This window comes from Orycteropus afer, unplaced genomic scaffold (genome assembly GCF_000298275.1).
Source record: "Orycteropus afer afer isolate SDZICR_OR568_19922 unplaced genomic scaffold, OryAfe1.0 scaffold00062, whole genome shotgun sequence".
Classification (NCBI taxonomy): domain Eukaryota; kingdom Metazoa; phylum Chordata; class Mammalia; order Tubulidentata; family Orycteropodidae; genus Orycteropus; species Orycteropus afer.
Genome location: NW_006921649.1, coordinates 6,167,838 through 6,180,652, shown reverse-complemented (window position 1 = coordinate 6,180,652; position 12,815 = coordinate 6,167,838). Strand labels below are relative to the sequence as shown.

At 43.9% G+C, this 12,815-nt stretch overlaps 1 protein-coding gene across 1 annotated transcript in view; it reads right to left on the bottom strand.

The window, feature by feature from the left end:
* The window catches only part of TENM2 (teneurin transmembrane protein 2), a 1,334,042-nt gene that overhangs the window by 10,479 nt on the left and 1,310,748 nt on the right, over positions 1-12,815 (bottom strand). The window contains exons 26-27 of the mRNA XM_042780802.1: positions 9,653-9,949; positions 6,606-8,220 (exon numbers count right to left, since the gene is read on the bottom strand). Coding sequence (XP_042636736.1) covers positions 6,606-8,220; positions 9,653-9,949 — 1,912 coding nt within the window. The remainder of the gene's footprint in view (positions 1-6,605; positions 8,221-9,652; positions 9,950-12,815) is intronic.

Genomic DNA, 12,815 nt, shown 5'->3' with positions numbered 1-12,815 from the left:
GGGGTCGCTATGAGTCAGAAACGACTCGACGACACTTAACAACAACAACAACAACTGTGTGCCAGGGTGTCACAGAATGTTAGTTTCCCACCTGTGGATCTTCATGATTACCCACCATGATTTTTCCCATATCCAGGTATCACTTATTACTTAATGATTTTTGCTAATTCAATTTTCCTTTTTCCACTTGACTAATTTCACTTTTAAAAAAGGAACTTTATATGTCTTCCACAAATATAAAGCAGAATCACTTGATATAAACAGAAAACAACCATAAAATTGTAACAAAGAAAACAAAGCAATGAAATTAATTTAGAGCATGATTTTGTTATAGGCTACAGAGGGAGGATCAGACCTGCTCTTTCTGTTAAAAAAGGAGATTGGAGTGTTAAAGAGGTGTAAATACATACCAGCATCAAGTGGAGGCTTTCTCCTAAACTGGGTTGGAAGAATTAAAAAAGCACTGAAAGAGAGAATAATGTTCCCCATCTATATTTCAGTGTTATTGAACACCTTGTTTCTTTACCATGTAAAAGAGCTCTGGTGGTGCAGTGGTTAATGTGCTCAGTTGCTAACCAAAAAGTCAGTAGTTCAAACCCACCGGCTGCTTTGTAGAAGAAAGATACGGCAGTTGGCTTCTCTAAAGATTACAGCCTTGGAAACCCTGTGAGGAAGTTGTACTCTGGTCCACTGGGTCACTAGAGGGTCACTGTGGATCAGAATTGACTTGATGGCAATGTTTGTTTGTTTTAAACATCATAAAAATAATCTTGTCTTTTACCAGGTATATGTAGGTATCTTGCTGTAGGGAATTCCAAGAGAAATTAGAGAAGTCCTCGTTCTTAGAAGACTTTTCCCAGCATGGTCTTTTCCTTATCAGGATCTGCTCCTAACTACTCAGGATGCCCTTTGTGGAAGGGAGAGAGGTGATATTAAATATCCCCTGCCTTTAGGGACCAGGAATTTTTAAAATAATATTTTATTGTGTTTTTGGTGAAATATGCACAGCAAATTAGGTTCCCATTTGACAATATCTACAGATATTGCTCAGTGGCATTAGTTACTTTTTTCACAATATGTGAACACTCTCTTCAACTGTGTTCTGTTAGTCCCATATCCAGTGCTCTAGTTTCCCTGTTCCCTTGTCTTCTTTTTGCTTTGGAGTAGTTGTTGACCTCTTGGTTTCATATAGATGGTTTTTTAATGGTGCACCATACTCACAGGTAATATCCTTTATTTTGTGTGCCAACTGTTGTTTTGCTAAAAGGTGACCTCAGGGAATAGTTTCAGTTCAAAATTTAAACAGTATCTCAGGACAGTAGTCTCAGGTAGTCCTTTAGTCTTAATTGGTCCAGTAAGATTTTTTTTTTTTTTAATTTGAGTTCTGTTCTATGTTTTTCTCCCATCTATCAGGGTCTACCTATTATAGTCCTGATCAGAATGTTCAGCAATGGTAGCTGGGTACCACCTAATTCTTCTGGTGTCAGAGTAGATGAGGCTTGCATAGGCTGTTAGCTTTGTAGACTAGTTTCTTCTCTGAGACTTGAAACCAGAAATTTTGATAGCCACAGCCTTGAACACTACTGCACTAATAGCTCATGTTGTCTACTTTTTTTTTTTTTTAGGGGGGTAGGGTGAGGGTGGGGAAAGTTCCTAGCAGGCTTCTACCATCCATCTATCAATTTTTCAGACTGTGGTAGCTTGTATATTGCAATACCAGCAGGGTCATCCATGGTGGACAGGTTTTAGCAGAACTTTCATACTGACAGACTAGGAAGAAAAGCCTGGCAACCCACTTCCGAAAAACCACCTAGTGAAAACCCTATGGATCACAGTAGAATATTGCCTGATATAGTGCTGGAAGATGAGCTTCTTAGGTTGGAAGCCCCAAAAGCAAAGCCACTGCCATCTAGTTGATTCTGACTCATAGCAACCCTCTACGATGACTTAGGACTGATCCATATGGTTCCCAAGGCTGTAAATCGTTATGGATGTAGATTACCACATCTCTCTCCTGTGGATTGGCTGGTGAATTTGAACCATTGGTTTTCTGGTTAGCAGCCCAATGTTTTAACCATAGTGCCACCAGGGCTCCTTCCCTAAGTTGGAAGGTATTCAAAACATACAGTGGTCACACCAATGGGCTGGAGTATACCAATGACCATGAAGATGGTGCAGGTGTGGGCAACATTTTGTATTATTGTACACAGGGTCATCATGGGTTTGAAGCCAACTCAGTAGCAACTAACTACAATAGCAAATGAGGCTTAGTTTCTGAGTCAAACCTATTCTGAATTGTTTATTCAAGTTGCTAGTCTCCTCCTCTCTTCTGCAGAAGGCACTTCTGCAACAACACAAACACCCTCCCTCCTTCGGAAAGTAATTGGTGTTACCCAGTGACAGGCTCCCTAAACAATCTGTGGAGAGGAAGTCGTTTAGGCAGGAGTTGGAGAGGCACCCCTCCTAATAGTTCATTACTCCCCTCTTCTCATGTTCTTCACAGCATGTGATTACACCGTTGCTGCAGAAGCTCCCTCTCTCTCTGAAAACACTGTCAGCGCAGCATCTTCAGGTGTTAAGTGTAAATATGAGGAGCGGATAATGTGAGAAGGAGGTTGTGCCTTTCTCCTCACTTAGGGAAATTAAACTCCATAAAATCCACCTTTACAATAAAGCATACCTAGGGTTTGTAAGCCCAAGGACCTACGAGGGAGAAAGGGATGGGGACAGATACCATGAGGCATCCAGGGCTACATCTGGGAGGCTCACTTAACTCACATATGTCTGGGTTTCATATTTGCTCAACCAGCATCAATCACGGCAGGGTTTGAATCAGTTCAGGGTGGATCTGGAGACCCCTCCCTCTACTCACAGAAAATTATGTGAAGCAGGGGCTTCACGCTTCATCTACAAACACCCTAAGCCCATCAGATTGTCATTGAGCTGACATTAACTCACGGTGACCTCCTGTGTGTGTCAGAGTAGAATTGTGCTCCATAGGGTTTTCAATGGCTGTTTTTCAGAAGTAGATCACAAGGCTCTTCTTTTGACGTAACTTTGAGTGGTCTAGAACCTTCAACCCTTCTGTCAGCAGCTGAGTGTGTTAACAGTTTGCATCACTCAGGGATTCCCTCTAAGTACCTGTTGTTGTTAGCTATTGTTAGCTGTCTAGTGGGCCCCAGACTCATGGCAACCTCATGTACAATGGGTTCAGATCATTGTAATCCATGAGGTTTTTCATTGGTTGACTTTTCAAAGTAGATCTCCAGGCCTTTCTTCATAGTCTGTCTTCGGAAGCGCCACCTGTTCAGGATCATAGCAATACACAAGCCTCTACTGACACATGGTTGGTGGTTGTGCTTGAGGTGTATTGACAAGGAACAAAATCTGGTTCTCTTACATTGAAGGGGAGAGAATTCTATCACTGAATTACTATAGCTGCTTATAAATAGCATACACATTCCTACCATTTATTAGACCTCACTCAGTGCTAGATACCTTTCCCTCTCATGCATTAATTTTCACATCCCATGATGTGAGTGCTATTATTACTATTTTGCTGACAAAGAAAGCAAGGCTCAGAAAAGTCAAGACATTTGTCTGAGTCACACAGCTAGTGAATGGTAAGGGCAGAAGTGGTGTCTTGAGTTGTACTCAGGTATAATATCAGAAGGAACTGGCCTGAGGACAAGACAGGGTTTATGGTTGCCAAGCATTCATGTTTGTCCAGGATGGAGGAATTTCTTGGCATAATCCAGAACTGTGATAAGCTGGCCACTCTGGCTGGGTGGGGCCCGCACTGCAGGTGCACTTCCACCGTTGGGCTGGAAGGCTGTCTCCCAGCTTTCTTTTACATTATTTCTCCAATATCTTTTCATTGCTGACTTAGTCGACAACATATTACCTTTAAATATAACTGTTAAAAACAGTGCTGTGTTGAAGCCCATGAGCAGGCAAGGAACCCCTCCCTGCCTTCCCCCACCACTCCCAGAAACTCCACTTCTGTTCCAGCCCAGGCATCGTTGACTCTCAAGGCCCTGTCCCTCTACACCATCTCTCCAGCATCCCTGGGAGGAAACAGGCCCTCCCTCCTCCACAGTCAGGAGCTGCCACTTGCATTCAGAGACCTCTGTTTCCAAACAACAATTCTTTTGAGTAGTGGAGAGAGAAGGTTCTATTCTTTGCGTTTCTCCTGACTACATCTTAATTACCTCTTCTGCTTAAATTGTGAGCAGCAAGTTCAACCACTTCTCTAGTCTCCTAAGTGGCAAATTAAGACTAATTTAGATGGGGTTTACACATTAGGCAAAATGCGAAGAATGAGGATGATTTGGTGTGCTCTGCGTAGATCTACCTCCAGGGGTCAGCTCATCTGGAATCGGCAGCAGGTGTGGGCGGAGGCCTGCTCTGGCTCTCTTCTCTACCTGGGCCCCCTTCCCACAGTTGCCATTGCAGACATCAAGCCCCGAGCTGCTTCTCCACACCACCCTTAGCTTTAGATGCTTTCTAATGGTTTCTGGATTCAATTTAGTTGGACTTAGTTCAACTTGATTGGATTCCCATTTATTGAGTCTCCATGAAGTGCAGGAATGAGGAAAGCCTTCTTGCTATTCAGAAAACTATGTGAATTTATATATATGTGTGTATGTGTATACATACACACACACACACACACACACACACACATGTTGTTGTTGTTATCTGATGTTGAGTCTGCCCTGACTCACAGTGACCCCTCCTTGGGTTTCCGAGGTGGTATCACTATGGAAGTAGATTGCCCAGCCTTCCTTCCGAGGAGTGGCTGGTGGGTTTGAACTGCCATCCTTCTGGTTAGCAGTCAAGTGCTTTAGGCACTATGCTAGCAGAGCTCTCTCTCTCTCTTTTTTTTTTTTTTTGCCTTTTCAGGAGAACCAGGAGCCTAGGGGGTCAGTGAGGTTGATGGTGCTCTGTGAATGATTTTTTTGGGCCTTGGCAGTGCAGGTGTCTATTCAGCTCACTGTGGGTTTTCTCTTTATTTGCCTCTGGCTGATTTGTCCCCAAGGTGCCCAGAGCCAAGCCGGACTGTGAGAAGCCAATTCTGTAGCAGGGAGGATTCTATGCCTATGGCTAAGATAGCCATGGTATGCCTCTCCAGTCACACTCTTCCTTCTCTCCTCTGCCATATAAAGGTCTCTGCTCAAATGCCACCTCCTCAGAAAGGCCTTCCCTGAGTATCCTAAATAAAAGAGCTACTTCCCCTCATTCTCTATCTAACCCCTTATACAATTTTATTTCTTTCCACAGCACTTATCATTACCTGAGACCATCTCTCTCTCTCTCTCTCTCTCTCTCTCTCTCTCTCTCTCTCTCTATGTATATATAATGGAGTCCCCAGGGTGTGCAAGTGGTTAATGTGCTCACTGCTAAGAAGGCTGGAGATTCATGTTTACCCAGAGACACCGTGGAAGAAAGGCCTGAAGATCTGCTTTTGAAAAATCAGACATTGAAAACCCTGTGCCACACAGTTCTCTTCTGACACATGTGAGATTGCCATGAATAGAAGTCAACTTGATGGCAACTACTAGGTATATATATAAAATAAAATTATATACTTCTGAATAAAATTATACATATACACACATGCACATACATGAACATGTGTGCACACACACACAGTGAAACATGTGAGAGCCAGAACTCAACGGGACTGCCTTGTTTTCCTGGGTCTCCTATGTTTTCCGCCTTTGACAGGGTGCAATCTTGCCACTTATCTACTCTCATTTTAGTGGAAAATATTTGCATTTTCCTTCTCTGACAGATATCTTGATCCTTGATCTCCTAACAGGTTTTTGCCTTACAAAGATTCCAGCTTTTGCAGGTTTTACAATATATGTTAATATATAATTTTACTTTTTATCCTGAGCGGTACTTTAATTTGAAACTATAGTGAACTGGGAGACAAAAGTAGTGCTAAGCCATGGGGAAAGGACGAGGCCCTGGCTGGTGGCATGGCAGAGCTTCCCGATGAGGCACAAGGAAGAACAGGACGGAATTAGCGTAGCTGTAGCTCCTGGGCTCAGAAGGTACCAGCTACTTCTGTTGTATGAGAGCACTCAGTTCAACTTCAGAGGGTCTATAACTTGTCAATGAGGTGCTACATGGCTACAAGTTCATTTTTAAGCTCATTTACTTCTCACAACCACCCTCTGGGATGGGCTTTATTAGTCACATTTCACAGAGAAGGACAATAAATTTCAGAGAGAGTGGAAAACTAGCCCTGCATCCTTCAACCTATAAGTGGAAGAGACAGGATTTTAGTCAGATATTTTGGACACCAGAATCCAATTCCTTTTCCAACCTTCCCTCAGTTGGAGTAGGGAGGGATTTTATAAAAGTTATTTCAACTAAATGGACTTGAATAGGTATTTGAAAACAGAGCTAGTGACTGCACTGTATGGCTGTCACCCTACTGTTGCAGATACCTGCTGCCTTTGCACCCGGTGTGCACAGGTCTCAAAAATTCTCTTGGAATCAGACTTAAGACCATCTTTCAAAGTTACCAAAAAAGTCTACAAGGACCAACACCCCACAGGGAGCCACTGTCCACTGAGGCAGAAAGATCTCACCTGTCACGTAGTTCTTCAAATCCAGTTCGTTGCTGAGAGGATTATTGCTCTTGAACATATACAGGTTAAAGGGGGCTGGCTCCTTGCCTACATTTTTCCACATGGTGTAGTCTGGAGAGGTCCATCGTCCTGCCAGCACATCATAATCACGCTGAGTAAAGTGGACCAGCTTGGTCAAGGGATCGTAGAGTCCCCCATGGAAGCCAATGACCATCTGGAAGTCAGGGTTAGAGTCATAATAAATCTCCCCATAGGCAGTGTACTGCAACTGTTTGATCATGAGCCCATTGATGCTAAACACAGCCAGGGGGGTCCCTGTGTTATCTGAGGCAACATAGTACTCCTCCCCACTGCTGCTCTCCATGGCAAAGAGGTGGCCCTGAAGGTCGTAGTAGAGTGAGGTAATTTCTGAGTTGGAGTGATTGTAGACATGGGTGATGCGAGTTGGGTTGTGCAGGTCAGAATAGAAGTATTGCAGATGGTGGCCCAGGTTGGTCTTATAGGAAGCCCGCCTCCCTACACCATCATAGCGGTACTGGACACTCCACCCACTGGCCTTGTTGTAGGCTCGTGTTAGGAGGCCCTTGGAGTTATACTCGAAAATGTCAGACCCTCGCTGGCACAGGTAGCCATCATCATCAATTTTGTACTGTACATCACCGAGTCTGGTTATACGATCCCGGAGGTCATAGCGCAAGGGCATAAGGCGCACACTGTTGCCTGGGTTCAGCAAGTGGAGGTTCCCATTGAGGTCATAGCTGTAGCGCCAGGTTGGGCGGTCATTGACGGCCACACTCTGGAGCTGCCCATCTCCATCATAGTCATAGGTATACTTAGTCGTGTTTGCATAGGGCCCCAGTTTAAGTTCCCTCTTGATTACTCTTCCCATACTATCATACTGTACTGTCATCCAGTACATGAGGGACCGGAACATCTCGTACTGGACTTCCTTGATCCGCCCGTGGGTATCAAAGTGCTTGCTCAGGGTCATCACAGCAGTGGTAATGATCTGGTTTATGTCATAATAGATGACTCCAAACTTGCCAAAGTGCTCCACCTTGCCAGAAATCTCATCATAGCGGTAGAGGTCAACAGGAAGAGGAGTCTCACTTATGACGGGTTTGATGCTTGCGATCCGGAAGCTGTTGTCATGATAGGTGTAGTCAAACCTGGCATTGACCATGCCTTCCTCAGAGAACCTATAGATCTGCTTGTCCACAAGTGGGCCAATCTTCCGGTATCTAATGGTACAGGAGAAGCCCCCACTTTGGAGGTTGACCATCTTCAAAACACCAGTGGTCTCATCATACCCAAAAGTGACAGCAGTACTGTCATAGACAATCTCTGATAATTTGGAAAGTTTCCCATACTTGTAGAATACCTGACGCCCAGTGCCCAAAAAGGATGTCTTGAGGATGCGGCCATCATCACTGTAGTCAAAGATGACTGAAGCATTGCTTTCAGGAGGGTTGTAAATGTTGCGGATGTAGCCAATGGAAGTGTGTGTGGACATGCTGTGCCGGGCGACACTTGGCATGGTGACGGCGTGGAGGCGTTCGGAGGAATCATACTCAAATATGTACTGACGCTGACTCTGAAGCAGGAGGACCATGGACTGAAGGAAGGAAAGGGGAGAGGACACATGAAATGGCTCTGTGGGTCCAAGCACTCAAGTTGACAGAAACTTATTCCAGCTCCTCAGACATCAACTCAAAAGCCATGAAGGATGGGAACACTTAGCCCACTAGATAACAAGTAGATTTATTTCATCTGGCATGCTAACGCTGATGGATTCACTATGATTGCCTAGAGCAGCACTCCCCAAACTTTAAAGTTCATGTAAAACCTCCAGGAATCTTATTAAAATGCAGATTCTGATTCAGTAGGGCTGGGTCAGGGCTTGGAAATCTGCATTCCTTTCAAAAAAAAAAAAGCTCCCAGATGCTGCTGATGTTGTTTGGACCACCTTTGAGTAGCAATGGCCTTGAGGCCTGAGGCTAGAGTCATTGAGTTTGCCTCCAAGTTCAATAACGGGGAATGCTGTGATTGTTTAGAAACTATTGCCACTGACATAGCAGGAAAGAGTGACACACAGCCTGTATTTTTGCCTCTCCTAGTTAAATCTAAAGAGAAAGCACGTTCTCCATTTAGAAGACATGGAATGATGAAATAATACAGAATAATAGATTCTTTGGGAAAAAAAGTGATCTCAAACTTGAGGGAATTGGGAGATTCCTGCCTGCTTTGGTCAGCCATTCCAGCATTTTATGGAGTAATGAGAACAGTATTCAGGAGGAGCAAGGGGACAGCAGGCCCTCTCTTCCCGAGATAACAGCTCTGCCAGTAACCGCTGTAATGAGGAGGCACAGAAGGCTAGAAATGGACCTGCACCAAGGGGAGTCTGGGTGAGAGGCACAGGCTGAGCAAGCCCTGCTCTAATGACTAGATGACCAGGGCAGCCTTCAGAAGTCTTGCTTGACATGTGGCCAAGAGGGACTTCTTTTTACTGCTCCTCCAACCTGACCTTTTCTGGCATGGAGACCTGAATGTGGCACTTTCAGACACAGGGAATTATGTAGAGAGACGCCATTGGCTGTTTCAGCCAATAGGACTTGTGGGAGGGTATTGCTCTGTGTGCTTGAATTTTAGGCAAAATTTCCTACCCTGATGGCTTAATTTAGGGCAAGACAGAAATGAATCATGTATTTCCAATTCATAAGTAATGATTAGTTCACAGCCAGTGGGATGAATCTGTCTGCTTCAACAGCACTTTTTTTGGGGAAGAAAATCAGACAATCCATCCTTTTTGCCATTACTGAGTGTCTAGCACTTTTTTTTTTTCTTTTAATGGGAATAGTGCTGAGCTATGAATAACATTTTCCTTCAGATTTGCTCTATCCCAGTGAGGGTGGGAGTGTGAGGGGAGCTCTTGTAGAGTCAAAGTAAAGATGTTAAAACATCTCATGGCAGAGAGTACTAGTCAGCTTAAAAAGAGCAGCATGAATAGCAGAAAAACCCTAGGTAGTCAGGGGAGGTATATCACCCACCTTGTCAAGGTAGGAGTAGCTCCACACTTTCCCATCGGCAAACATGCGGGACACAATCCGGCCTTGCTTGTCGATGTCTGTCCTTTCACTCATGGCCCCACGCTGCAGGCCAGCCAAGCGCCCATTGAAGAAGTATGAGACATTGACAGCTGCCAACCCGCTGCTGGGCAGCCAGAGGAAAGGGCGGCCCACCTGGTCATAAATGATCCTCAGGGTAAATTTCCGGTGGTCATCATAGATCTTTTCTGTCCGTATATTCCGATCATAGTCGATGGACAAAAGGTTTCTTCCATGGACCTAGGTAAACACAATGAGCCTGGTTGGAAAGACACCACTTAGGCAGCCTAGTGGAGGCTTATCTGTAGAACATGGCTGGCCTGGCTAGGGAATCAGTGCATTTTGGAGGAAGACGTAACCCTGAGGTTATTTAGACTAAAACTAAAAAAACCCAAACTCACTGCCATCGAATTGGATCCTACTGATAGTGGCCCTTCCTTGGGTTTCCAAGGCGGTATCACTATGGAAGTAGATTGCCCAACCTTCCTTCCAAAGAGTGGCTGTGCTGGTTAGCAGTCAAACACCTTAGGCACTATGCCACCAGAGCTCCCAATATCTGAATAACATACTAGATACTAGAATAAACAGGTCCCTAAATCTGTTGTCCTTAAAGTTACAGCCAAGAAAATTCTATGGAACAGTTCAACTCTGTAACACATGGGGTCACAATCTGTTGGAACTGACTTGACGGCAACTAACAATAACAACAGTATACTAGAATAAATAAAGGAGACTACTTATGATCAGAAGTGACAATCGGGGCATGGTTGCCATGAGCACTTACACAGGCTGTACACCACAAGGGTGTGCCATCAAGTTGTAGAAAGTGTGAATGAGTGCCCTTGAAGTTGTGCACTGTAGGAATTACACAACCACACACAATAGCCCTGCACTCAGGGGTTTGGCCTTCCCTGCCTTGTTACCCTTGGGGCAAAATAATTCATATATATGCATATTCCTTTTTGGGCCCATGATCAACTGAGAAGCTAATGATTTTTAAAAACAGGTTTAATACTTCTTTTGAAACTGCAAGTACCTAAGAGCAGTGGGGAAGAGGCCTTAGAAATTCATATTTTACAAAGGTTTGGGAATATGAAGGCTCATTCCTATGTGAACTCCTTTACTTCTAATATCTAGAGAAAAATTTTGCCACTGTCAAAGGATGCAAGACATCAGTGGGGAGACCTCAGCAGGGTCCGGGGAATTACAACAGAGAGAACTGATTTATTTAGATTTAAAAGGAAGAGTGGAACACAGTCAGACATTATTTAATATTTATTTAGAAGTTGATCTGATCAGAGAAGAGGACCTATCCCAGAAGGCAGAGCTGGGAGACTAGACCCTGGCTTGGAAGCAGAGGAAAGGGACTCTTGAGAACCAGTCAGCCCCGAGTAGATGGCTGCTGGTGAATGAAATGAGGTAGACTCAGGCCAGGCTCTTTCAACATAATTGACTGCAGATCCAGACATCCCTGGGGTGGCTGCAGAAGGTGTGGGAAGATGTAAACAGAAAAGACATGAGAGATGTCTGGTACCTCATCACTTTATCCTAATAATTCAACAGCACTTAATGATAATGATGATGATGATAATAATAACTTCAACATATATCGAGGACTAATATATATAGGCATTGTCTTAGGCACTTTGCATCCATTCTTTGAGTCTGATGCTTACAAAGACCATTTTACAAATAAGGAAACTGAGCCTGAAACAGAGAAGTTACATAACTTGCTCAGGGTAACACAGCTATGAAGTACTAGGGTTGGGTATGAAACTTAGGTCTTCAGATTCCAAACCACTTAGACATTTAGTCAGCTTTGCTGCTTCCTGTATTGTATATCCATTGAATGTCGTGAAATATGACAAATAGAAGGAGATTACAAGCATTGCCATAGAACTTGATGGCTCCTCATTGCTACTTTTGGGGAAGATGAGGAATAATTCTAATACTACAAACACCTGTATGTTAGGGAACAGTATTGTGCCCATATGAAGAGCTGTAGTTCACAGTTTTTGCAGATAAGGGTTGCCAACAAAATTGTAGTTGTTGGCTGGAAAATATCATTAAAGAAATATCTCAACTGATACTGCAGGGATATTTCTGACTACCTCTGATTTAGGTAGGAGCTCTGGTAGTGTAGTGCCTAAGGTGCTTGACTGCTAACCAGAAGGCTGGTGGTTCAAACCCACCTCAGAAGGAAGGTTGAGCAATCTACTTCCGTAGTGATACCACCTTGGAAACCCAAGGAGGGTTTGCTATGAGTCAGGTCCAACTCGATGGCACATAACAACAACAACTGATTTAAGTAGGTTTCCTTTTGTTCTTTCTATTTTTCTTCTTTTCCTAAGTGAAATGTGAATGTGGTGACTGGAGCTCTAGCATTCACCGTGTGACTATGAGGTGACTTTGAGGACAGAAACCTCAAAGATGATGGCTCACACAAGGAAAAAGAGTCTAGATTCCTGTTGACCTAAGTACTTCCAACAGCCATATATGCCAGTTATCCAAACCATCTATAGCCAACCTCTAGGCTTCTTTATAGGAGCCCTGGTGGTGCAGTGGTCAAGTGCTCAGCTGCTAACTGAAAGGCTGGCAGTTTAAACCTACTAGCCACTCTGTGAGGAGCTCTGGTAGCGTAGTGCCTAAGGCACTTGACTGCTAACCAGAAGACTGGCAGTTCAAACCCACCAGCCACTCCTCGGAAGGAAGATGGGACAATCTACTTCCATAGTGATACTGCCTCGGAAACCCAAGGAGGGGTCGCTATGAGTCAGGGCCGACTCTACAGCACACAACAACAACAACAACAACAATAGCTACTCTGTGGGAGAAAGATGAGTCAGTCTGCTTTTATAAAGATTACAGCCTCAGAAACCCCATAGGGCAGTTCTACTCCATATTATAGGGTCACTATGAGTTGGAATCTACTCAGTGGCAATGGGTTTGGGTATTTTTTTTAGGCTTTTTCTTTTTTTTTTTTTGGGGGGGGGTTAGTTTTTTAGGCTTCATCATAGAATTGTAACTGATTTGATAGCACCAAACAACAACAACAACGTATTTTATTTAGGCCTCTGTTATTTCTAATCTCTGTTACTTATAGTTG